This window comes from Gavia stellata, chromosome 5 (genome assembly GCF_030936135.1).
Source record: "Gavia stellata isolate bGavSte3 chromosome 5, bGavSte3.hap2, whole genome shotgun sequence".
NCBI lineage: Eukaryota > Metazoa > Chordata > Aves > Gaviiformes > Gaviidae > Gavia > Gavia stellata.
The window spans coordinates 41,560,396-41,585,861 of record NC_082598.1 but is presented as its reverse complement, the minus strand read 5'-3'; the positions used below and the strand labels follow the sequence as shown (position 1 = coordinate 41,585,861).

At 38.9% G+C, this 25,466-nt stretch overlaps 1 protein-coding gene across 1 annotated transcript in view; it reads left to right on the top strand.

Moving 5' to 3' along the window:
• The window catches only part of GALNTL6 (polypeptide N-acetylgalactosaminyltransferase like 6), a 476,207-nt gene that overhangs the window by 435,083 nt on the left and 15,658 nt on the right, over window positions 1-25,466 (top strand). The window contains exons 8-9 of the mRNA XM_059818036.1: window positions 7,092-7,199; window positions 18,876-19,097. Coding sequence (XP_059674019.1) covers window positions 7,092-7,199; window positions 18,876-19,097 — 330 coding nt within the window. The remainder of the gene's footprint in view (window positions 1-7,091; window positions 7,200-18,875; window positions 19,098-25,466) is intronic.

Genomic DNA, 25,466 nt, shown 5'->3' with positions numbered 1-25,466 from the left:
TGTAACCCTTCTGCTTAACATCTTAACAGTAGGTCCAGGTACTATAGAATAGAAAAGCTGTGGCATGTGTCTCTAATTAGGACTGCTAATGTTTTGATGCAAAGGTAAGCTTACAGGTACATTAAGGAAGATTTTTGATAAATGTGTTTATATGTCAAAATTCACTGGTGGCAAACATGGAGTCATGTTTAAGAAACTGCCTATGTTTGCTATTCTCTGGCCTAATTTTATTTGGAGAAAGATTTCCTGTATGTTGGAATGAAAGTTCACCCCACCGAAACATTTGCACACCAAGGGGAGAAGATCATTTGATAATCAATATCCTGTTAAGGAAAAGCATCTTCTCGACCAGAAGCTTCTGCATTACTGTACTTGAGACATTCACAGTCGCCTCCATGACTCAAGTTACAGGAGTGTTTGCCACAAAGCAGGTGGGAAGCCAGGAGTCCAAAGTGTGGGCTTAGAGAGTTAGAGAAATTGGATCTTTCAGAAAAGTGTGATGGCTAGATCTGTGCTAGTCAAGACTCAATAAAATAGTTTGTCTAAAGTGCTCTGACTTAAGGAATTATGAGCTTCTTAATAATGAACTTAATATCAGCTACTCTGCTCTGCTCACTGTAATCTTCTACCGCACTTTGCAAACCCCAGACATGCAATGTATTGAAGTCTGGTGCTGGACCAAGGGTCATCGTGCAAGCTCAAAGGAATCACTAATAATAGCAAAGCCATATTGCTTTATGAGTTCAAGACAGAGTTCAAGGACTGATTAAAAATTAGATTAGCAGGACAAGCGGTTGCGTTGGGAGTCAGGCAGCAGTTCCTGGTAAGAAGAGGTTGAACCAGATCCAGGAAAGGTACTCAGGCTGGGAGGCTTGGAGGGAAAGTGTCGATCTTGATGTTCCTCTCTAGCTGTTTCACGAGATGTGACCTGGGGTGACAGACACCAGGCTTCAGTGCAGAGCACGGTCCTAACCAAAAGTATTTTTTTGGCAGGGGGGAGGTTGCATTATCTCATTGTACAGGGACAGAAGGTGGGTGGTGTGCACAAAAATATATGTTTGTGTGTGTTTGGGGGAAAGGGTGTTTGATGGAAAAAGAAAGATACTACAGAGTGAATCTAAATTTACTGCAGTGTAATTCAGTAAGTTTCTCCAAAATACAGTACACTTTATAATGTTTCTTGACATTTGGAATTATGCCAGAGCAGGAGAGGAAACTTCCTCAAACTTTAGGCATAACTGTTCTGAGTGCTGAGTTGTCAGGAACACAGAGAGACAGGTTAAAAAAAAAAATTGCTGCTTAAAAATTCATTTGACCTTTATTTCTTCCACTACAAAAAACAATATATTTCTCTTTTGTTCTTTTCTTGCTTGGAAACATTGCTGCAGAGGATAGCAGCAAACGTAGCACTGGACGCCATGCTGATTAACTGCTGTTTCCAAATGAGAGCACACACATGCGCATTCAATGAATGGTGAGGCAGCCACAACCTGTGTCTCAAAATACGGCCTCTTCATTAAATAGTTTCTTAGATTAATTTTTACATAAGAAATAATGTGCAGCATTTTAATTTTTTGGCAGTATAACCTCGGGATCAATTTTTTAATTAAAAATATGTATGATATCTTGCTGACAATACTGTTCAGCATATGCTAGACTTGTGAAAGCTGACAAAGTCCTGGAATTGACCTGGTTAATAGCATCTCTTCTCAGTAACCAGGGAAGCCACTATTTAGGAAATCCTAAATTTGAATCTGTTAGAAAGGCACAGTTTATGTAGTAATCTCCAAAATGTAGACCAGTGAAAGATATTCATTTTCTGTGTTTGCTGAAGATCTTTTACACTGGACGTTCCTTAGGCATCATAAATGATACCTTAACAAAAATGCTAATGGTGCTACCCTAGCTATTCACCTGTATCTAGAGTTGTTTTATCCTTATCCATGCCAACACATCTTCCAGATTCTCTTCACCCCTGTTTTCCAACACAGACCTCCAAGTTCATTAATCCCTTTTTTTTTATCATCATTATTATAATCATTATTCATTCCCTCCACTGCTGGCAATCTTGGCAGGAGATAGGGAGTGGGGAAGCATTACCACCTATCAATGCAGTTGAAATCTATATGAAGAACTGACAAACATGGAATATTGCCGCTTTTCTCAACATTTTAGAGGTGCCAGTCAGTATTGTTGAAATATCCACAGTTCTCGATTCCCAGTTTACATGGTATGGTTTTACTGTCCCTAACAGGAAATCCCACTGCACCACAAGTAAATGGTTTTGCTCTTTGTGAACTCATTGACTGCAGATTTGCAGTCAGTGATCCTATTTTTCAATTTTTTCTTGCATTTAGCTGAACATTCTCACTACATGAAAAAGTTCAGAGGAAAGTATTCTTCTTTTTCCTTTTCTACAACTGCTAAATCTGTTCTTTTGGCTTATATTTCAGGAAGAGTGAGTGAAAAATCCCATGAAGTTTTTATATTCTTATTTCCTACAACTTTGTCAGCCCCATAGTGGTAATACATTTCTCCTGTTTGTAGTCTATACTTCTTGCACAATGCGCAGAGCACCAAACTGACAGCTTTGCATGGCATACTTTATATTCCTCTTCCACCAGTTTACTGTTTGTTTAGTTTTTGCATCCATTTCAGTATCTCTTGCTGTTGTCTCTCTTGTTACTGACTCCCAGCAGGAGTATATTTCTCAATTAGTTTTGAAGTCTGATCCAAAATCCATTCAGTCCCCCCTCAATCTTTTACATAATTTGCTGTATGTTTATGTTCCTGTTCCACAGCAACACATCCTCCACTGCTCAAAAATCATGAGTCTCTTACTGCAGTAATTATGATTACAGGATGGCATATGTATTGGATTCTCATTCTTGCGTGCACACAATTTACGTTTTCCAGGTAGTCCACGGGCTGGATCGCTCATAAACTAGATAGATAAGGTAGGGGATAAAAAAACCCCAAGAGCAAGCAGAATTCAATTTTAAAGACAAAGAAGTGATATGAAAAGAGGGTGATTCACCCAAAATCCAACAAGAGCTGTAGAACAGAGCCAAAAAATGCATCTGTGACATCTAAGCTCCAGTCAGGAACAAAGCCCCATAACCACAGCTTAATCTCTTTTAAAGCTTGCATTAATGCTTGCTGTTTGCTTTCAACCATTCCTATAAAGAGTTTTGCAACATTCTGTTGGAAGGAACTGTATAAAGATAAATTGTGATATAGTATCTAGTTGACACATAAACTACTCTTCTTTTGATCTTTCCAAGCTGCAATTGCATTGTTTTGGTTTTGTTTTTGTTTTTTATACCTCAGCTGCAGACCAGATTCTTTGCTTTTGTAAGGAGACATTAGCGATCTTGAGAGTTTCATTGCTTGCTCCTTAGATAAACAGAGAGGCATCGGTGTTGTGATATCATTTTGCCAAATGTCCCACACCACCTGAATCCCTTTCGTGGTACACTGAAGGTCTGTAATATTTAACACAGACGTCATTCTCCAATTTCTTGCATTTAGCTCAGGTGACATAAAAATGCACATTTTAAAGATAAAGTTGCCAGAACTGATCTTCCCAGGAAAATATAAAAAATGCTTTTAAAATCATTCTGAAGCTAAAAGATAAACAGGAACAGCTGCTAAATGTCCTCCAAGGCAGCCCAAGATTCATTTCAATTACCCTGCACAGCGCACCTCAGGTGCAGCACAGCATTTTCAAGTTTTTTATCTATCAAATATAAGCCTAACCACAAAGTGTTATTTCCTCCCACTTGTTATTGCCTCAGCATATCTGACAGGTTTTTTTTCTAATTCCTTTTCTCCTTTTCTTATTTCTTTTACTGATTTCCTACTGCTTTAGAGGAAATGCAATATATGTCTACTTCAGCTCTCATTGTCCATGTTAAAGTAATACTGGCCTACATAGATATCTATATCTGCTTTCTTGTCTTTTTAATTTGTTCTGTGGCTGACCTTCATCTGAGTCAAACTGCTATGCTGTCCACTCTTCAAAGGCTAAGAAACCTTCATTAATCATCGTAATATCTTGTCTAGCCTTTGAAATAACACCTTAATTTAAAAAACAAGAACAAAGAGTAAATATAGGTCTGCACTTTCATTGCTGCACTGAGTTGTTTGAAGACAGCCACAGAGAGGAGGTTCCCACTAAAAAAGGTACAAGTGATGTAACATACAAACCAAGTATCAGTAGAAAGGTGAATAACATTTTTTTTTTTAACTATGGCATTACCCAACCTATTTTAACAGTATCATTTTTATGATTTTTAATATGTTTATGAACATGTTTTCCAGTGAGTTAGGTGGCATGGGATTAAACAGGTGAGGATTTCAAGGTTTTCTTTAAGAAGCAAATTTTACAAAATGTTTTTGAAAATAAAATAATGATCATGTCTACATGGCATTGCAAGACTGATCTGGGCATTAATGAGCTATTTTGGCATGGAGGCAGAGCATTCATTTGGGTCTCTATTCCCGACCCACCAGTAAATTTCCTCCCTGAGAAGGGCTGTGCTCACTAGGAGACCAAAGGGGATATCCTCACAACAGAAATAGGTACTGAAATACTCTTGAGTCTGTCAGTGTACATACTTCCATTTGGCAGAGTGATGCCCAGGACAGCTGCCTTTGTTACCCTCTGCCACTAACCAGCAAAATTTGCCTCCTCTTTTGAGATGCTAACATGCACCAGAAGCACCTATCCAGAGCTCCTGTGCCTTAGTTAACTATCTGTGTTGGGAGGTTGTAAGAGCAGCTTCCCAAGTAGCTTTCATCTGTACCCAACTGCGCATGGGTATCCATGGAATTTCAGGACAAAGCCAAGCATGCCATCTTGCCCTACCTTCGATGGTTTCAAACCATCCTTAACCGTTTACACTGTGTACATAGGTTTATCCTGTAATGCAGTGTAGATCCTCGAATATTTAATTACCAGCTGTCAGCTGGATGCCATGGCTAACAGCTAAGGGATTGTAAGGGCTAATACACAAATAACCCATAAGAAGGAGCTTCCTAAATCACTTTGCAACTCAAGCCTTCACTCTAAACCCCCTGTTTGCTCCATTCACGGTATGAATAGCACAGTCAGTCTCAGGGGCTGAATTCCAGTGTGCCACCTTCAGCAAGTGCTTTAAGTCACACTCAAGCACCGAGTTATCCCATATTGCAGTGTTTAGCATCTGCATGTTCAGATTACTAAAACTGAGTCCCAAGCTTACAGCCGCAATGCCAGGACCAGGCAGATATATCCACTGTAAAACAAACAGGCAAGCAGAGAGAAAGAGGCCAAACTCTTGCCCATTTTCACTATTGTTTTAAATGAATGGAATTTTTTTTTTTTTTCCCTGTGATTTCAAAAAGCCAGGAGCTACAGCCAGCTGGTGGGCAGGACAAAAGAGATGGAATGAGAAATGTATGGTAAAGTGTAAAGATGCACATTGTTCTCTGCAGGCTTCGTGCAGAACGTCAAGTATTTGTGATCACATATTTTCCAACACCTTTTTTTTAAGGGACTGGTTACTGTTGTTTCAATTCAGAGCATATAAACTTTTGGATTAATTCCTTTCTGTGTGGAAGTTGTTGGTGAAACTTTCAGTTGTCTGTGTTCGCTCTGCTTTAGCCTCAGTCGCAAATTTATTTCACACCGTTCTGCTCCAGAGCACATCAAATACAGATAAAATTCCTTCATGTATGTAATGCACGGACCTAAATTCTCATCCAGGTTCATGGAGATGTTTCATGAAGCATCTTTATGTATGTCCACATAAAGAGACACGAAAGGACAAGCCCTCTCTCTTTCTCAGCTTTGGTGTGGTTTTCTTTTAAATTGGGTGGGAGGGGGTTAGGGGTGTTTTTGTTTTCAGTCTAAAGGCTGAAAGCGGAGGCCACAAGTGTCCCTTACCTGGAATAACAATCATTCTGATCTAGTATTTGCGGGGAACAAAAAATTGTTTTGCCAGGATTAGGAAATAATTTTTATAATACCGATGTTTTCACTCGGCATTATAAATTTATTTAACTCGGTATTTAAAATTAATTTTCAATTCTTCCTGTGTGGTTGTTCTTAGGATACTTAAAGAGTTCTGCCTGGGGATTTTGGGGGGTGGTTTTGTTGTTGTTTTCAATTTCCCTGATTTGCAATGTCAAATCGCTTTTTCTGAAATCAGAAAGTTATGAATGTTGTCAGTATGCTACATAAGTCATCTAATAACCATGTTGGAGTTTGGTGACTGGCATTTCTGTGCCAGAACATAGAAAATCACGCCCATAGGTGTTACTGGCATGATTGTCATAGTTTCTCTGAAATGGCACACAACCTTCCTCTCACATACACTTGGTAAAACCAAGTCATACTAGGTGAAGAATTGTGGAGAATTCCTTACTTGCTGTGTGTCAGGATACAGCTTGATTTTTAGAGGCGTGAAGTACTTGCAGCTCCCATTAATGTTGACTGAGTTTTGGTTGCTCAGACCTGAAGCATCAAACCTGTGTATTCCAGACGGTTCCATCTGTTTCAGTATTAAAGCATTAATGATGAAATGTAGTGGCATTATCTTCCTTCTCTGCCTACATAAATTTGATCAGAAGGAAATTGATTTTTGTTCCTCCTTCTTTACACAATGAAGAGCATCTTTTAGTTTTTGAGCTCTGTATTCACTATTCAAAACAAAATATAAGCCAGGTGTTTTGGAAAAAAAAAAAAAGTGCTTCTGACTGATGTCTTGCTTTACACACATAGCCTTCTTTTGAAATTTTTCCCATATGTTTTAGACAACAACCGCAATGATATCCCTGCAAGGAGGACCATTGGTAGATATTCCAAATATGTTTTATGATTTTATTTTGAACATACTCTGCTTTTGCACAGTGAAATTCCGGATAGGAGAGTCTGCCATGTTACCTAATCCCAGCTATCAGCATGCAGAGAAGGCCACCACTATGGCTGTGGCAGGGGTCAGTACAGAACTATGTGTCATTTTCACACACCCATTACATAAAATGCCTTCTTTGCCCCATTTGTTTCCAGGAATCATTCTTTCATTTGCTTTCTGTCTCCTTTCCAGGTGTGGATGTGCGGAGGTGGCATGTTTGATGTTCCATGTTCTCGAGTCGGGCATATCTACAGGAAGTACGTCCCTTATAAAGTCCCTTCTGGAACCAGCCTAGCACGGGTCAGTAATTGGGTCTCACCGTTTTTCATGTTCGTTCATCATCAGTCTCTTCATTCTCTGTGAACTAGTTTCCAGTAAACCATTAAAATGGAAAATGAATGTTTCTTTATTTTTCTGAAATGAGATGTGGAATTGCTACAGTTATGCTGCCTTCCAGAGATAAAGATTGCCAAGAACAAAATGAAAGCTTAAAAATACAGGGTTGGACGTCTCAGCACAGAAGCGAGTTTCATGCTGATTGAAGAGAACCTAGGAATAACCTAAGGCTTACGGTTCTCAAATTGCACAGTGTTGTCAGTCATAGTTTCTACAAGCAGGACCAATTTGAATGCACATTTTCTTATCAGTCAGCAGAACAGGCAGAATCTTGCGAAAGGAACATTTTCTGAGGCAAAAGAACAGAGTAACAACGGTTTGAGTGACTGCTTAATTATTGTGTAAAACGTAGGTATGGAATACAGCCAGCTTGGAGCCGTGTGAGTGAGAAATTGCAAGACCTCTAGACATTTCTCAAAGACTACTGAACACATCCATATCCATGAGGGGCTTTTTGCTTAAGAGAAAATGTTCTATAACTTTCTGGAGATGTTCACAGGATGTCAAAAGATGGGAGACAAAGGGCACAGATGTAGCTTCCAGGCAGATACTAGTATTTATTCATGCTTGAGTTTAATCTTTTCTGTTTCAGAGGATTTTTTTTTTTATAAAATGGCATTAATATTAAAGTCTGCATATTGCCATAGGGTAATATTTTATGAATCATATTTTTTCTTAATAATGAAAAAGTGGTGTGAATAAAAGAATAAATGTCTTGCTTTAAGGAGGAGATATTCTTGGTTGCAGCACCACAGGAAAAGGCTTGCTATAGTAACTGCAGCAAAGGAAAGAGGCCGCCTGTGCTGCCTGCCTGGCAGCTGGCTAGACAGAGAGAAAGATTTGCCTTAAAAGAGCATCTGTGCAGACAGTGAGACACATGATACAGTGATGGGATTAGTGGTGGTGGTAGTGGTGGTGACAAAAACTGTATTGACTAAATTGTGAGATGAAAATCTTTCCCCAATATAGCTCTGTGTAGTATCAGTTTCCCCATCCAGATTCTTGCACTGGCTGAAATAAACTGCTTAGTTTGTGGTATCCCCTGCAAAAATCCCGCACAACTTGAAATAAGAAATCCAAACCTCAGTCTCTGTTTTTCTCCATTACAGCACAAAGTATCTCATTAAAAAATATGCTGTCTCATGTGTTACCTGTAGGAGCAAAATACCATCATTTCTATTTGGACTGTTAGCATCTCGTACAGTTCGACACTTAACTAGGTTTCATGGAGGTACTGTGAGTACTTAGAGCTGTCAGGTAGCCACAGCCTGCAGACTCCCTATACTATTTATTCTAGTTTGATTTCAATGAATCACTTGTGAAATAATAAAAAAAAAAATTCCCAGTTATAAAATGAAATCTCTGCCCATGCACAGACTGACTGCCCTATATCTTGCAGGTAAAGACCTAGTGAGCTGATAGGGTGAGTCTTATCCTTCCCGTTCAAATAATGGATAGTTTCTTCTGCGTTGTGGGGGTCCAAAACATGATGCCTAGGTAAATTTCTTGCATATATTTATCACTGAAAGAAAATTTGACATCTCAGGTTCCCAGCTTCTTTCCAGTACAATATTCTAAACTGAAACATTGCTGCTAGGATACATTGCATCAAGGCTGTCAAGAGCACAAGATCTTCTGTACATTTTAGTGTTTGGGGCTATCTCAGTAACCAACCAAGGAAGAAAGTTTGGTCCCTGACCCATCAAATTGTGTATATTTTTAAGCCTAAAAATATTCTCTTTCTCTCATCCAAACCAGAAAAGGAAAAGCAAGGGCATATTCAACTTCAGTGTGTCAATCCCTTTGATACAGACCACTTGTGGTTCCAAATAAACTGCCCCAAATGGAGCTGGTAGCCAGAATAATACTAGGGGAGTATGCACAGAAGTGGCCTGGATATTTCAGCTATCTTTGCATTATCCACCAAAGATTATAGCCTACCCCTTATGAGTATTTTATCTAAAACTTCCCTCTAGTTCGAGAGTATAATCAATAACACACTCAAGAATATGTGGAAGTATTATCCCTGCTGCCAAAAGCAGTACTTTTCACTACTAAGTAGTTTCGACAAAGGTTTTTACTAAATCCTTTTCCATCTTCTGCTATGTAAAGGAGGATGCTGGAGATGCAGTTCACAAAGGAATGAGCCCTAGGAAGCCCAACAGTGATTGTATAAACAATTGCGAGAGCCCCTTCATTAATCAAGGGAGAATTTCCCCTTGTGCAGATACTGCGTTAAAGAATGACAGATTTTCCCACCCTATTCCACAGCAGCAGCACAAGGGATATGGCGACTGGAGTTAGGAAGAGGACAGAATGTCTAGACAAACTCAGGTGTAGCCCAAATCATGCCATGGGTTTCCTTTCAAGCTGGTTCCACTTATGTTTGCCCTTAACAAATAATGCTTAAAGTGAGCATTTTGCCTTCACTTGGGATTTCACCTGTCTATGTCTTTTAGCAGCAAGTTTCAACATGCAGTTTCAGCAAGCTGCGTAATGCCTGACCAATCTAGATATCTTTTTAAAGAGCTGTGACCTGGCATGAGGATCACGTATGCTTTATTAAATGAGAGACTTGTCAAAAACTCTGTTCCGCCTCCCCATCACTAAATAACCATTAGCGTACCCACACAATAGTATGTAGCGTGACATCAATTTTCTATGTCCTTCTTATCATATGTCTTACCTTCTTATCTGTCACTCAAGACCTGCAAGGCCTACACATATTTTCTGCGTACACATACCCCATAAATTGAAAATTAAATGCCCTGTCAGTAAAACTGTTTGGTGGTACAGAACAAAAGTAAAGCAAGCTGTAAACATGCATAGTAGATTTACAAAACAGACTGTGACAACCAAATGCAGATAGAAGAGCTGAATATTTTTGTCTGGAGATGTCTTAAGATGTTGCTGCTTGCCAAATGCAGTCAGTGTCCGATTTACAGGTAATTGCACATAAAGCAAGATTAATGGGCATGCAGATGTCAACACTGATTCCGCATTATAATGTGGAAGCACCAGATAATTATTCATTCATTCCAAACCTGTCAACCTCTGCACAAAACTGCAGTGACTAATAACCAATTTTGCCTCTTTGTTTTAGAGAGAACATAGAGAGAACAACAAATTTTATAGAGAACAACTCCCTAAATCTTAAACTATGCAAGATGTTGCCCTATTAAAAACTTCTGCTTTGTGGTATTCTTGACTGTTGCTTCATTTTTAACAATTCTAGCTAAATCATTTTCTTTTAGCCAGTTACCTATGAAATTAGACTTTAAAATATTATTAGCAATTTCTTGTAGGTATAAGTATATCCCAGTTTATTATTTTAGTTTCCTATTTGGGGGGGATTTTTTTTCTATTCATGATTCTATAAAAGCCATAAGAAATAAGCCTGTTCCATAGGACATGTGGAGATGAACTCAGAATTTCAAAATGTATCTACAGAAATTTTTTTCGTTTGCAGATATTTAACACAGCATTTTAGCATTAACTACAGAACATTAGAGCATTAGCCCTTTCTGAAGGGAAGGGCAATTCCACTGAAGTTCAAGTTTGGATGCTAACCCAGCAGCGTGATGAATCCTAACCTTAAGCTGAATTCTTCCCTGCACACCAGGATGTGGGATCCCAGAGCACAGTGATCCTCTGACCCAGCAGGCACAAGCATGATGACATTTGCCTCATTACACAGTGTTGCTGAATTGGAACTTGCACAAGTTTGGATTCAGGAACTCAGCTGATAAAGGTGGGTTCAGATTCCCACCTGAACCATTTGCTCAGCCTTTTTCTGTGGCTTCAAAAGGGATCTTTAAAGAAAATTACTGCAGCTATACCATCTGGTGCTGTGACCATGTTTGCATTTTTGACAGAGCTTCCTTTAATATTATGACCTTTTTTTTTTTTTTTCCCAGCTGCAAATAATGTTTGGGGTTTTCTTAAAGCAGCCCATCAACATTTTCCTTTCAGTTTCCAGGCAAGTTAAAGAAACAAGGAGAATCGGTTAGGTAATGGCTATGTTTTCTCCTGACCAGAGTGCAAACTGATAGATGTGGCATGCTGCTAAGGGAGCACTGCTGGCACTTTTGCAATCACCTCAGTAGCACAAAGTACTGTAGCACAAAATCAGTTCTGATTCAGCACTCACAGTAAGCAGCTGAAACATCAGCTTAGAATAAGCAAATTACTTAGGAATCAAGCAACAGTTACCTTCTTGCAACAGCATAGTTATAATATATGATAATGATGATGATTATACAACACAAGTTTTAAGTTTCCATTCTAACATTTTTTCATTTAACAGATTTATAAATTCATCACTAAAATTAATTAAAATAGGATCTCAAACAGAGCACTTACCAAAGAAAAACCTCAAATTAATATCTTCTAATCCTTAAATACAAGAAAGTCAAAATAATTTTTTTAAATGCTAATTTTTCATATTTTCTCCAGTCTGAATAGAGGTTTTGCTTTTAAGATAAAGAATGCAACAGTACAGGCAGCTTAGCTATCCAAAATACAAAGATGGAGAACTAGATGTTTCTGAACAACAACAACATCAAAGTGGTGGTAACTGCTTTCCAGGATTTGTTCAATAAACTAGCATTGGAACCCAAATTACATGGCTAAAGAAATGTATTTGGAATCAAATCCCCAAACTCTCTTCCAGGCTTAGCTGCAGAGGTGGGCTACGGTCTACATGTACCCACAGAGTATGGGTCTGTCAAGTGAGCACGGCAGTAATCAACAAATTTGTGGAGATGTTGTTACACTGTCACCCTGCTTTCTGCGGCTCCCACAGCCAGCCTGCAGAGACCTGCTGCCTCAGAGCTGGGGGCAAGCAGCATCTCACGGGGGACCGTGCCCAGCCCTGCCCTCCAAGCCCCACAGGCTGGCCTCAAGTCAGCCACTGAGCAGAGATGTAGGCTTTAGTCAGTGGGCTGGTTTTTTGGCCTTTTTTCACTTTTTTCCAGTGTGTAGACCTTAAATTTTTTTGTGGTGGACATGCAAAGCTTTATAGAGGGAATGAAATCCTGGCTGTTTTCAGATGACATCTGTGGAATTTCAGTTCTAGGTATTTGCAAGCTACAGGCTGAGAATAAATAGTCTCGTGCTTCTTTGCCAGCTGTGCTAACTCTCACAAGAGTTATTTATATACACCATCAGCTTTGTCACCTAGTTAGCATACTGTCTTCTGTGGAGAAGCATTTCTTTTATGCCTGCAGACATCTTTATTTGGTTGGGGTTTTTTACACAAATACAAACCATTGCTGGAATGAAACACAGTTAAGTTTTAAACACAGTTAGTGTAAAGGACCAAAATAAGATACCCAGGAGCAGGAAAGATTGACAAACACTAGCACTGCCTAAGTTAGAAGGGAGTTAGGCAAGAAGGGGAAAGGGATGAAACCCCCCATTTAGACTTAACTGATGTGGGCAGCTTAGATATTGAGACCTGAACATCACAAAGCTGTAATTAGTGTCCAGGAAATATTTTATCATGCTTTCACTGTAGAAATACACAGAAATGAGAAATGTTTGTGTTCCTACACTGATGGAAGGACCTTTGCATGAAACTGAGGGTATCGTTTTTCCCCTTGTGAGTGCTTCAGAGTTTTGTACCTTGCTGCCTCTGTCATATTAATCCATACTTGTTGGATCAGCTCCTCCAGTCATACTTTGTTCTCCTCCTCTGTGATGATTTATTGTGACATTATGCTACCCGTATTCCAGAGGAACATAAAGTATAGTTGTCTTGGCTGGATGGATCCCTATGAGCTTTTTAAATGCATTTTACGTAAACTGTATGTTGTATTATTTCCAGCCAAATGAAATATAGCTGCTTCCAAAAGTAAACAGGGCACCTATTTTGAAGTAGCTACAACACTGTGCTTCACAAAACCAACAACAAAAAACATTTAAATTAGGAAGATGATGTAGGTGGAGTGAAAATAACCCCACTGGAATTCTACTAGGAAGGAAAAGAGATGAGTATGTCAGTTGTTGCAGAGACTGTTGTGTTATTTTTAGCAAATAAACAGTCATATCCTCTCTTATATTTCACAACTGAAATAGTCAGGCCTCAGACATGCTGTGTTGATTCATACTTGATTGGTGTAATTGAAAGTGATTTTTGATGCCCTGGCTGATGAGAGAAATTACTATCCATGACAAATAAGACTACACCAGTTGGTGATATCCAGCTTCCTGGAAAACATTCAGATTAAATGTAGGACAACAGGAACTCATTACAGGTTCCAAATGTTCCTGTAGTAGTTTAATATTGACAAAAGTAGTCTGTGGCTTGGGGTCAGGGTTGGTTTCATGCAAACAGTGAGATAGGCACAAAAGCGGAAAAAACAGGTTATGCAGGTGAAATGAAACCTGCATAAATAATAAAACCATTGTGGTGCTTTAGTGCTACTGGATAACAAAAATCTGCTTTAAAACATCTGGAGAAACTGAAAACAGAAATTACATTTTTATATTAGTTTAACTGCTGCATCTAGAATGTCAATTGGAAAAGATGCAACTATAGGATGGAGTTGTGCAGGCTCACAATGCAGAATAGCGTACAGCTAGGTAGCTCTTTTATCAGTGCTGTCATTCCAAGCTAGCACACCAGCCACAGTTATGAAATGTGGAACTACCCCTCTCGTATTAGCTAACCAATCTAGTTAAACCTTGCTTAGAGGGAATATTTATGAATCTGTCCTTTGACTTGTCCCTGCCTCACTCCACTTTCCCATTCTCACAGACAGCATCTACTTTCTTCTCACTGGGTTTATTTGAGTAATAGCACATCTCTTGAAAATGACAGATGAACTTACACACTTAAAAAGGGACAGTCATTTGATCAGAGAGATGTATCTTCCCCAATCACTGAAGAAAGTGAAAGGAACAAAAAGGTCCATGAAAAATTTCTTTTTTTCAAGTGGACAAAGTCCTCATTTATCTTTGTCTTTCTCCAGTCAAGTTGTTTTAAACTCTTTTATTGAAGTCCAGGTATCAGTGACATTGTAACTTACTGTCTTGTAGACTATTGCTGAGTGAAAACACAAAACAAAGTCACAGTCTTAAATCTGTGAGTTCATACAAACTTAAAGAAAACTTGTGCAAATGTAAGCCCGACAGTAAAGGATTTATCAGACAGTAAAATTGTAACAGTGACACAAAACTTAATTATATCAAGAATGCGTACATGGGCATCTGATGACAGCTGATGAGTCAGTCTTACTGTGGTTGCCATCACTTTTGTATGCATCTCATAGCTTCTTGGTGACAGCTGTCACAACCTTACATATAGAAATACGAATCTACTGAAGTATCATTGGGCCTTATTTATATTTTCGTACAGAATTTTTTTGCTGAAAATGACAAGAGAGAGAGCAAATTATCATTGGTCTGTCATGGATAGGTCCTGAGAAACTCCTCAGATGTCCATCTAGAGACCCTGTGACTTCCTTACATTGTGTGTCAATTCATGTAACTGATTAATATGGAATTGATCTTCATTTAATTGCTCCGATTTAATTTTTATTTTTCCTTTTTTTCTGTTGAAAGACCTGCATAACCAATCTGGACATCTGTAACCTTGCAATGAATTTGACAACCAAGCTAAGCCACAGCAGTTTTCAGCTGTAGAAACCTGTTTCATTTTTCCTTTCCATATGCATTTAGATGAGGTGTTCAGATCGAAGTAGAAGAATCCAAACAAGTGTGATCTACCACAAAGATATCCCAAAAGTGTTTCTTCTTTTTGATAAAGCTATTTGATGCTATTTGAGAAACTGGCATTTAAAGGAGCTTTGTTTAGAAGATTATGCAAAGAGTAACAGAGACAGAAATCAAAAAGATTCAAATCTAACTCCTATTTTGTTTGTTCTAAATTCTTTGTAGCTTAGCTTCACTGTGAGACTGGAGTGCTTAAATGATGCTATAAGAGATTCACAAAATGCCACCTAATCTGGTAGGCTCTTAAACTCCTTTGACCTGGAAGTTCTGTGGCAGCATACACACACATGGTAAAGTCCTAACAAAGCCAAACTGCGTAGCACCTGTTTTACAGCTAGACTGTGTCAAGATTTGGTACCTATTCATAACCATTCCCACTAGGGAGGCTTAATACGTTGGCATGCTCAGATTGTGTCTAGCATCGCCTAAGGCTCAGGCAGCGAGGAAGTGACCGTCCTCCTTTCTCCACCATGTCAGACGTTCACCCAGATTGTGGGAAGGGCAGCTCTGGGAGACTCATAAAGGACTTGCAATCGCATCCTTACCTTACGGTAAGTCACTTGATCGGTAGGCCTTAAAGCGTTCAGAGATGAGCAGTCTCATTTTGGTTGTGCTCCTTTACCTTTCTGTTGTGATAAGGTGAGTAAAAGACCAGCAGCTCAGTGACATAATTTGCAGAGAAGAGTTATGGTCCTAGAAGGTTCTTCACATAGGGCAACTTTTCATGCTGTTAGACAGCCACAGAAGGGGCATCTTCAGCTTACGAGAGCTCACTCATCTCATCTTGGACAGCCTGTATTTTTGCTCCAGGAACGTGCTAAGTTAGCATGTTCTAAATAGGAATGTGAATGATGTTTGCCTTTATTGTGCAAAGTTGCACCAGACTAGCTTTCAGGACCGCAGCTTTACCTGACTGCATTCAAGTATGGGGATTAACTGCAATTTGAAGTTTTACTACCAGTCTGTACATGTTGATGTTAAAAGGAAGTGTGGTGATTACTGAGCTTGCACAGTGAGAATAAGAAACCCATGCTAACTGAAGTCAACAAACCTCTTTAAAACTAAAGTGTTCGGATGCACTACTCCAGGACACAAAGTTCCTTGCAGTCATGTTCATAAACAGTCTGGAGATTTAGAGCTAGCAAATCAACCTATCAACCTAAAAGGCAACATATTGAAATTCAAAGGGCTGCCTCATACGGGTTCAGGTTATGATAGCAATGTATAAACATGCTAAGGATAATATATAAGCTAATTACAGGATCTGGCAAGATTTGGGAAGTTTTTTAGCATATGATGGAGAGAATGGTCTTGGAAGAATTGGGAAAAAAGTTTTAAATAGATTTCTCTCAAGTGTCTTACCTGATACCTGGGGAATAGTGGGAAGAACTGGACTTTTTTTTTTTAATGTAATGTTTTGGTGGGTTTACACACAAACACCCACACACACACCCCCCCACACACCCACCCCCACACCCCCACCCCCGAACCGTGATAAAGGACTCATTGGAAAACAAAGTTTTTGACTGGTGAATGAGAATTTTGAGGTAGTGACCAGGTATAATATCAAGATTTCTGTTGAACTCCTGTTTTATTCAGTTACAATTATCTAAAGTAGAATGCGGTTCTTTTAACTTAGCCAAATAATTAAAGAACAGATTTCAGCAGAGACTACTTTTAATATTGACGGGGAAGTCTTTGCTGGAGTTACATTGAATGTTTCTTTTGTAAGAGAATTTTTATACTGTACTTTTACTGTATGGTTCTTTTTCCAGTATGGTTTTTAAATATGAAAATAGCACTATCAGATAAAGCAATTACAAGAAATAATATGATATTTTCTAGAATAGTCTTAAACTGCATTTGCATTATAGTAAATGAGGTGTATAGCATTTATGAGTGGAAAATATGCTAGAAAGATCACACCTATTTTCATGATTTTGGCTTCTTAGTTTAATGTGCTTAATCATGTTTTGGCCTCATCTAGAAACTCTCATCACACAGTATTTTTACTTTTCAGGAGATTTCTGTGTTACAGACTTTCTGCCAGAAAGGTGGGATTGTCATTTAGGTGTTGTTCTTGAATTTGTTCTGGTTTTCTTTGTCCTACCCAATTCCTGTATTCTTGAATTCTAATTTCTTGTAAAGTAATTTAGGTTTTCATGAAATTAGAACAAAAGTCAACCTTACGTGGGGCACAGGCTATTTTTTAATAGGGATATAAGTGTTGTGATTTCTTATACTGCTGTAATTTTACTTGCTTTATCCCTGCAGGTTTTAATGTATTTGCTTCACAGAGAGAAAGCACATAGAAACTTATCTTGCAGTGTCAGCTAAAAGTACTTTGTTTTTTCTGTATCTTGCTGTCTTTGTATTCAGATAAGCCTTATTAGTTCAGAGACATTTAGTTTGTGTGGATTAATAAAATTCAGGAAAGGAATTTTCAAATGAATCTTGAAAGCAAATCAGAGTACGTATCAGGCTTACTTAGATGCAGAGAATGTTCTGAGAAGAAACATTACCTTATGTTGATGATAATCAGATGTATATTGTCCTCCAGCTTATTACAGAGTGAATCTCAGCATTTTGCAGTTAGTGTTCTATAAAAAGAATATTACAAAACTTGATGATCTTGTTTTTACAAACAAAGCAATAAGAACACCCTTGTGTCTCAATGTCATCCAGTGAGATGTTGCTTTGTTGGTGGGATAAGAGGTTATTGGGCAGCTGTGGAAATGCAGAATAGACTAAGCCTGTACTCCACTACGACATCTGCATATAAATTTGTGTGGATTAGGTCACAGGAGGAATTTTAAAACCAAACAAAAATACAGAAAAATTTGTCCTTAGTCTATTTAGACTCCATGCCACTAAATAACAATAAAATATATCTCTTCAGTCTCACCTATTCAGGATTTTTCCTTACAAGTCTTTTTTTTATTATTTTATAATTTGAGTCAGCTAATTTAATTAATTATAACTTGAATAAATTCTTATGCAACAAAAGAGGTAATTCTGTTTCCTGTAAAATGCCAACAGAACTAAACTTTGTGGGACATAAGCCATAACTGGGTTTCATGGAACAGAAATAGTCTTAGATATGTCTATAGGATGAGTGGAGAAAGCCACAAGTTGCCATACCTATCCCATGAGCTGCTTTGCTTCAGGTCAGCTCTGCTTCAGGGTTATGTGCTATGCTTTTGCACAGACTTACTAGCACGCCAACACAGTGAAGCACCCAGTCCAAAGGTATTGCAAGACCAGCTGTAGGATGGGGTGGAGCAAGCTCATGACTGTTTGCCCCCATACATGTGCATGTAAGTCCTGACCCTGTAATTTAGGTAGGAATTGCTAGGTGACTAAGCAGTATGATGACAGTTGAAAACTCAGATGCCTTTCAAATGCAAAGTGAAACACATTAGAAGGAATAATTTGAACCACTCGTGCACATGAGTAGGTTCTGAACTAACAGGAATAAAACATAGGTACCGATGTGAGCAGCTGAAAGAAAATTTCTGTTCAACATCCATCTTTGATCAAAAACCCATGTGAAGACGCATCAAGAATATGAAGGAAAATAAGATATTCAACAGACAGAAGACTGTATCTTACAGAGTCAGCAGGAAAACAGAGTACATAATACTGTATAGCGTTTGCTCAACACTGCAATGAAGAGAGCGTACGTTTAACAGTATTTTTCCATGTTTTAAGACTGAGAAATTAGACCAGCTAAGCTTAAAAGTTGTGTGGACTACTGAATTTTTTTTGTTTAATTCTGCCTGTTAGAAATATCATTCACTCAAAGCATGAAGAAATTAATGACTGCTTTTTTCTGCTGCACAGAACCTGAAGCGCGTGGCAGAGACATGGATGGATGAGTTTGCAGAGTACATTTACCAGCGACGGCCTGAGTACAGACATCTCTCAACTGGTGATATCTCTGCCCAGAAGGAACTTCGCAAGCACCTTAAATGTAAAGATTTCAAGTGGTTCATGGCTGCAGTGGCTTGGGATGTCCCCAAATATTACCCTCCTGTGGAGCCTCCACCTGCTGCCTGGGGGGAGGTGAGGAATTAGGTCAAATTTAAATGAGTCTAACATTTTACATTACAGGAAATTAAAATTATGAAACTAGATTTAGCTCCTATGATAAGTAGTGTTATTAAGGGAGTTTACAGTGATTGGAACAATCCCTGGACTAGCCATTAAAATGAGAAACCGTCATCTTAGAATTATTGCTATCCCTTTCATAATTCATTACAATTTTGTGTGTACAGGCCATAAGATGCATGCACAATGAGGACAAGAATGTGGAAAGGAGTATGTAGCACTCATTATTGCATGTCACAAGATGATTTTAGATGCTGAGAATCACCTTAGTGAAAAGGAGGTCTGCAGTCAACACTTTTTTTTTTTGCATATCCACTTATATACCTCCTCCTGTTCTTACAAGGACAATTGTATGTAGATAGTTAGGTTTGCTCTGTTTTGCTCACACGTAAAAGGGTGACAAGCAAAGCCTGGAGAATACTTTTCTTTTAAAAAGGCTGTTTTTGCTCCGCTTGAGATCTGTGTTCTGTAGGTGCTGTCATGACCGAGTACCAGTAGCAGGCAAATGCAATTTTTCCTTTGGGGGATGAGGGGAGGGAGAGATCACCAAAGAGAAGCCAATATCTGAGCATCACTTTAGAGGAGGAGGCAAGCAAACAGCCTGCTGAAACTCTCCACCCATGATCAAAGATGTTCTGCATTCAGACCTCTCTGAAGAGCATAGCCATAGCACACCTTGCTTTGACAGTTTGTTTTGTGTAGAAGAAATGAAAACACAGAAAGTGCAGGGACGGGAAATTACTTCCATAGCTGCGCTGAAAAATTGCAGTGGCCTTTTACCTCTAGGAACTACAGCAGATTCACTCGATGTAAAGGTGGCATGCAGAGGGCTTTTTCCTCTCAATTCATTAAGATTTATAAAGGCAGCTTTGCTCTTTCAGTGCATTGTGCTACTTTTTTAAAAACTGTAGGAATATCTGTACTGTGAGCTCTGGCCTTCTCTGATTTTGCTGGAGATGTTCTTGGGGCTCTCAAACAATTACCTTTTATATTTGAAACCAAAGGATGGAGTTGAAACTTCGACCAAAGCATTTGGTAAGACCCCTCACACCTCTGCATATCCCCAGTGGCCAAGGCTGGACCATGCAGGGGATCTCTAAACATAGGTGCCTCTACTATTCTCCAGGATTTCTTTTTAAAAAAGCAAACTACCTTGTTGCAAAATTTTAAAAATAACTTTATGTGGTAGTAGCAGTCCTTACTTCTTCTTAGTAAGCTACCAGTTACAGATGTTCAAAGGAAATTCAATTTATATGTATCTTACTGTTTGCTACTTCTTGGCAATAATGAATTCCTTTGTTGTTAATGTTACTTATATCTTTGATACTGCTGCCTACGCTTTATGGGATTAATGTATACCAAGAGGTAACGAGTTTATCAGTAGAAGTCAGGCTGCACTGGGGTGCTGTGACTGCTGCTGTGATCTTCCTTCATCATCTTCCACATGTATACATGTGCGTCCTTGGAGGACTGTGATCGTGGGATGCGTAATTCCTCTGGCAAGCTGAACAATCCTTTATTCAATCAGAGGGTCTAAGTGGAAGAGATTGTCATTCAGGTATTCATTATTTTCACAGCAATATTAATATAATCTTTGCATAAAAGGAAGACTTTTTAAAAGTAAATCAAAGATCATAGCACTGGTATCAAATCTGTACCTTAAAAGCAATTACTGAGTTCTTAGGAAAGAAGTGAAGACCAAAGGCTTTCTGTTTCCTCTAAAATGTACTTTCTCTAAAATAGCAAGAGAAGTTTCAACCCTGCTATTCTATTTTTTCCTGAGACTGTCACATTCCTGTGAAGTTTTAATTAATTTGTTGGCACTTCCAAGGAACTTGAACAAACTTGAAGGTCAATGGCTGTCATAATTAGAAGCTGAAAGAGGAAAACAGACTGTGTGTTATTGCTTTGTAAGAATCAAGCAGCTCTAGAAACCTTGCTGATTATACACACCAAAAGTCTGTGCCAAGACTGACTGTCATTTAGTACCCTCTCTGCTTCCACTTGGAAAGACTTTTCATCTGCTTGCCTGTGCCAGTCTGAGAAAGAATAAACAATGAGGTACTCTGACAATTTTTGGCTCCAGTATTTTGATATCTAGCTAGGAAAAGCATGTGGTGTGAAAGCAGACATCTCATAAACAGCCTCTGCACAACTCCTCTTTTTTGCAAGCACATTTATTTAAAATCTGACTCTTACATTTCTTGACAAAATCTGTTCATGATGGAAAAGAAGGAAATTTGAAAAACAAAAAACAATCTTCTTCGCTACACTTGTCACGGCTTTATCTCTTCTGCTTGTTTGTGCCTTTTGTCCTTTGTAGCTGGCAGGGTGTACGATCCCTTGATAGTCTGTTCTGCCTTGTAACATCTGAAATATGTGCAGTAAAGCAATGTAACAGCGAATCCAGACAGATTAAGCTTAGTGAGACTGTCAGTTCTGTGTCTGGGTGAGATAACTGTACTGTTCCCTCTCCCACCATGGGAAAAAGGAAAGTTTTCAATTAGGTTGTGCTTTTATCTTTCTGAATATATTAGAAAGTACTCTAACAGTTGAAAAACATCAATACCCATCCCATTCTCTTTCTAAGATAGAATAATTTATTTGTAATGTGTATTCAAAATCCTGTTGAAGGAAGTTAAAACAATAGCTGCATTAGGTGAGATTTTGACACCAAATGTTTTCTTAGGAAGTACTCATGAATCTACAGGCTGTGATCCAGCATGAATATATTTGTGCAGATATCACAGCTTCCAACAATATCTTTGAAAACACATTTTACAGTATATCAATCGTATAATGTTAGCCATTGTCATTTATTTTAGACTTCATGAGTCCTATAGTCAAGGTGATATGAAAAAAAATAATTTGTTTTACTCAGTGAAAAGCAAAATATTTAAGCGTGGTTTCATTTGCTGCTACATGAATTTGGTATTCAGTGGTTTAATACACAGCGTCTCATTCACTGTAGCAGTGCTAAGCTGTGGAACCTGAAAATACTCCTTTCTCAGTCCCAAACTTGTGGATTTTACAGAATTGTTTTACAGCACTGACATGAAAATGTCACCCAAGAAGTTAAATCAAGTAGCACATTTGGAAAAGGATTAAAGCCTAACAACTCACTAACTTCTTTTGATTACTTTCTTTTTTTAAATGTCATCCTCATACCCTTAATGAGTCAATCTCAGCCCACCAAGAGTCACACATCTGTTGTACAAAAGCAATATAACCAGCTATTCCCCACCCTGCACAGACCAAGTGCTGCACAACTGGGCTGTTCAAATTCTTTCATCAGGATCACTGCCACACTGAATAGCAGTCCCCTCTTTCTTCAGTGAGGTCTTTGGCAGTGCTAGACTTCTTTTAACTTCGACTTTCCCTTTTTATGGCTCACACAAAGGATAAATACTTCTAAAATTACTATGTATCAGTTGACAGGAAAGGTGGCTCATTTCTCCATATTTGATCTGTAGACATTAATGGCCCTAGGGTTATCTGAGAATGTAAGTAGTGCACTAAAACTGGCTTTAAGTGCTGCTTAAACAAAAAAAGCAACATAAATGAACATTGCTAATGTCTTCTAAGAGCTCCAGCCACTTTCTTATTTGAGGCATTAAATCAGATGTATGGAAAGTATTATAAAAACTGATAGCACCAAGGTGCCTCTCTTGTTGCTCTCTTGGGGCACCCTAAGGAAGGATAGTCCCAGCACCATCTCCACGTTCATCGTTCTAACAGATGACCATATTGAACATAAAGTTGTCTTTAGATTGCTACATTTTCCCACTCTTTGCTTTTGCCGCAGATGGTTTTGTGCCGTGATGAGCATGCAGGGTAGCTCCCAGGATTTGCATAAAAGGAAGACTTTTTAAAAGTAAATCAAAGATCATAGCACTGGTATCAAATCTGATTTGCCCCCATCTGCCCCCAGGAAGGCTGAAGTGACCCTGGGTGACAGCCTGGCTCCAGTGCAGCAGGGCAAGGCTGCTGGAGCCAGTGCATCACCCGCTGTCTCAACAGCAAATCTTGCAGGAACCCATTTCCCTGTGAACAAAGTTGTAGAGTTTTAGAATTATCAAAGAAAATTCATCAATATAACCGCTGGACCTTGGGAAGCTTTAATTTCCCTCTGTAATTTCTTTTTCAGCCTAAAATACATTCCCTTAAAAGTAAGGGGGAAATTCGCTTTGCTTTAAAGTGTAGGGGTGTGAGGGGAGGTTGTCTTGGTTTTTTCTCCATTTAACATAGAGCATGCTAGTGTGTCCATTACACAGCTCCTGCCAAAATGTTCAAAAGTCTCAAAATTAATGCTAGCACGTTGTATCAATGGCCTGTGACCCTTCATTTTCCTCAGAAGACTGTTGCTTTTCTGACAAGAAGATTATCGTGGTAATCAACACATCCATTGCTTTCCAGTTTCCATTCCATGCTTGCATACTAATGACAAATACTATGGTTTTGAGAGTGTAGTGCTAGACCATCTTAATCTGCTTCTCCCATGGGGAGCTTATTAAATCATATAACTGCTGGCTTTCTACAAAACTCCCAACATTAATTTAACCAGAGGTCAAGTTATCTGGGAGACCATATATTCTGCAATATATAAACGCTGTTTGGGAACCCCTGATTTATTTATTTTTTAGTTGTGGTTTTTTTTAACTTTTTTGACAGGTGTCCAAAAATCTCTTTTTTTTCCTTTTTTTTTTATTGAATACCTGTCTATCAAATCAGCAGCCTTAAATGTCAAGAGGTAAGAGTGCCTTCCTCAAACCTAAGGTCTAGGCTTTCAGGCCTTTTGTCCTCCTGTGTTGCAGCTCCTATTTTACATCACACTCCTCTTTCCCCATTGCAATGCCAGTGAGCTAAGCTACTTCTTTCTCAAGGCCTGGCCTACTCTGGGAAAAGTCTTTTTAACAGGGGCTGGCTAACTTAGAGAAAGCAAGCTGTAGTTTTAACGTAAGTTAACTGCTTTTCATAAAACCCAAGGATTACTATACCTAGGCTTACCCAGTGAGTGATTTCTCCTTATGGCTTGCTACCTCATTTAAAGCACAGAAGTCAGAGGCTACACCAGCAGAAATCCCCCTTAGGTGACATGTCTTTGTTCCCAAGCGTCGGTGCAGCACTCAGAAGCCTGTACGTCCTTGCTTGGACACCAGCGTAGAAGAGAGAGGAAACACACCCCTTAGGGTTTGTGTTCTCTGTGTTTTTACACCTCATCTGCTTTGTATAAGGACTACAAGGCCCATAGTTTTTCTTGGCGTCTACATTGCAATGTGTGGTAGGATGGCATTTCAAGAATTAAATATGCATAATGACTTACATATAGCGTCCCATGCTTTTTTTCGGAATTTGTGTAAAAGCCTTTAAGATCACCTCTAACCATCCTTGTTAGTCCACGCAGACTCCTCAAAAGCATGCTTTTCCCATACACGTATCCGTGTGCACAAATGATAGCATTTAAGGTTGAGCAAATAAGCTTTGTAGGTAGGAACTCAGTGCCCTACCTGCATCGGTGATAAAATCCATCTCCTCTTCATCCCCAGTCTCCACAATTGCACAAATACAAATGTTGGAAATGAGTGTATTAGGGTACTGGCTATTTCTTCTCTAGTTGTAACTCATAACCTAAAAATTCAAAATCCATTGTGTGAGTGACTGGAGACAAGGCAGTTCAAATGCATATTGATGTATAAATGAGAAAAAAGCCCCTCCTTGCTGTGCATCTGCTTTCCTTTCTTCTTCCATGAAAGCATCTTAGGGGATTTGCAGGCTGTGTGGTGCTGGTGCTCGGCAGAACATTCCCTGCGGTTCTGGCAGCAGCACGATGGCTCGGTTCAATTTCTAGCGACTGCCAAGGCCACACAGAAACACCAGAGAACAAAAGCACAGACTTGAATGAGATGCCTGTATTACAAAAAGAAAATGAAAAACAAACCATGACCCCTCTGCAGTTGAAAGGAAGGATAAAACAAAAAAAAAAGATGAGCTAACATGTAAGCTGCAAAAAAACAGAGGAAAAACTAACTCGAGGAAACCTTTCAGGAACAGAGGGAAGAGGAGAGGAAATAAAGAACGGGGGGAGACAGATTCCAGCAGTAAAGGAACTAAACGTAGCTTCAGCTCAAACCTTTTCCAGAAATGCATAGAACCCATTTACCGCATAGTCCAAATGACTGAGAACAGGATGGAACGATGCCATCAAGACAAAATTATGAAAGCCCTTTAATCCAATAAGCAGTCATTGGACGTGGAGTGTATTCACTGTCATTTTACAATTCTGAATCACATAAATATACCCCAATTATTAATGGCAGTTGTTAG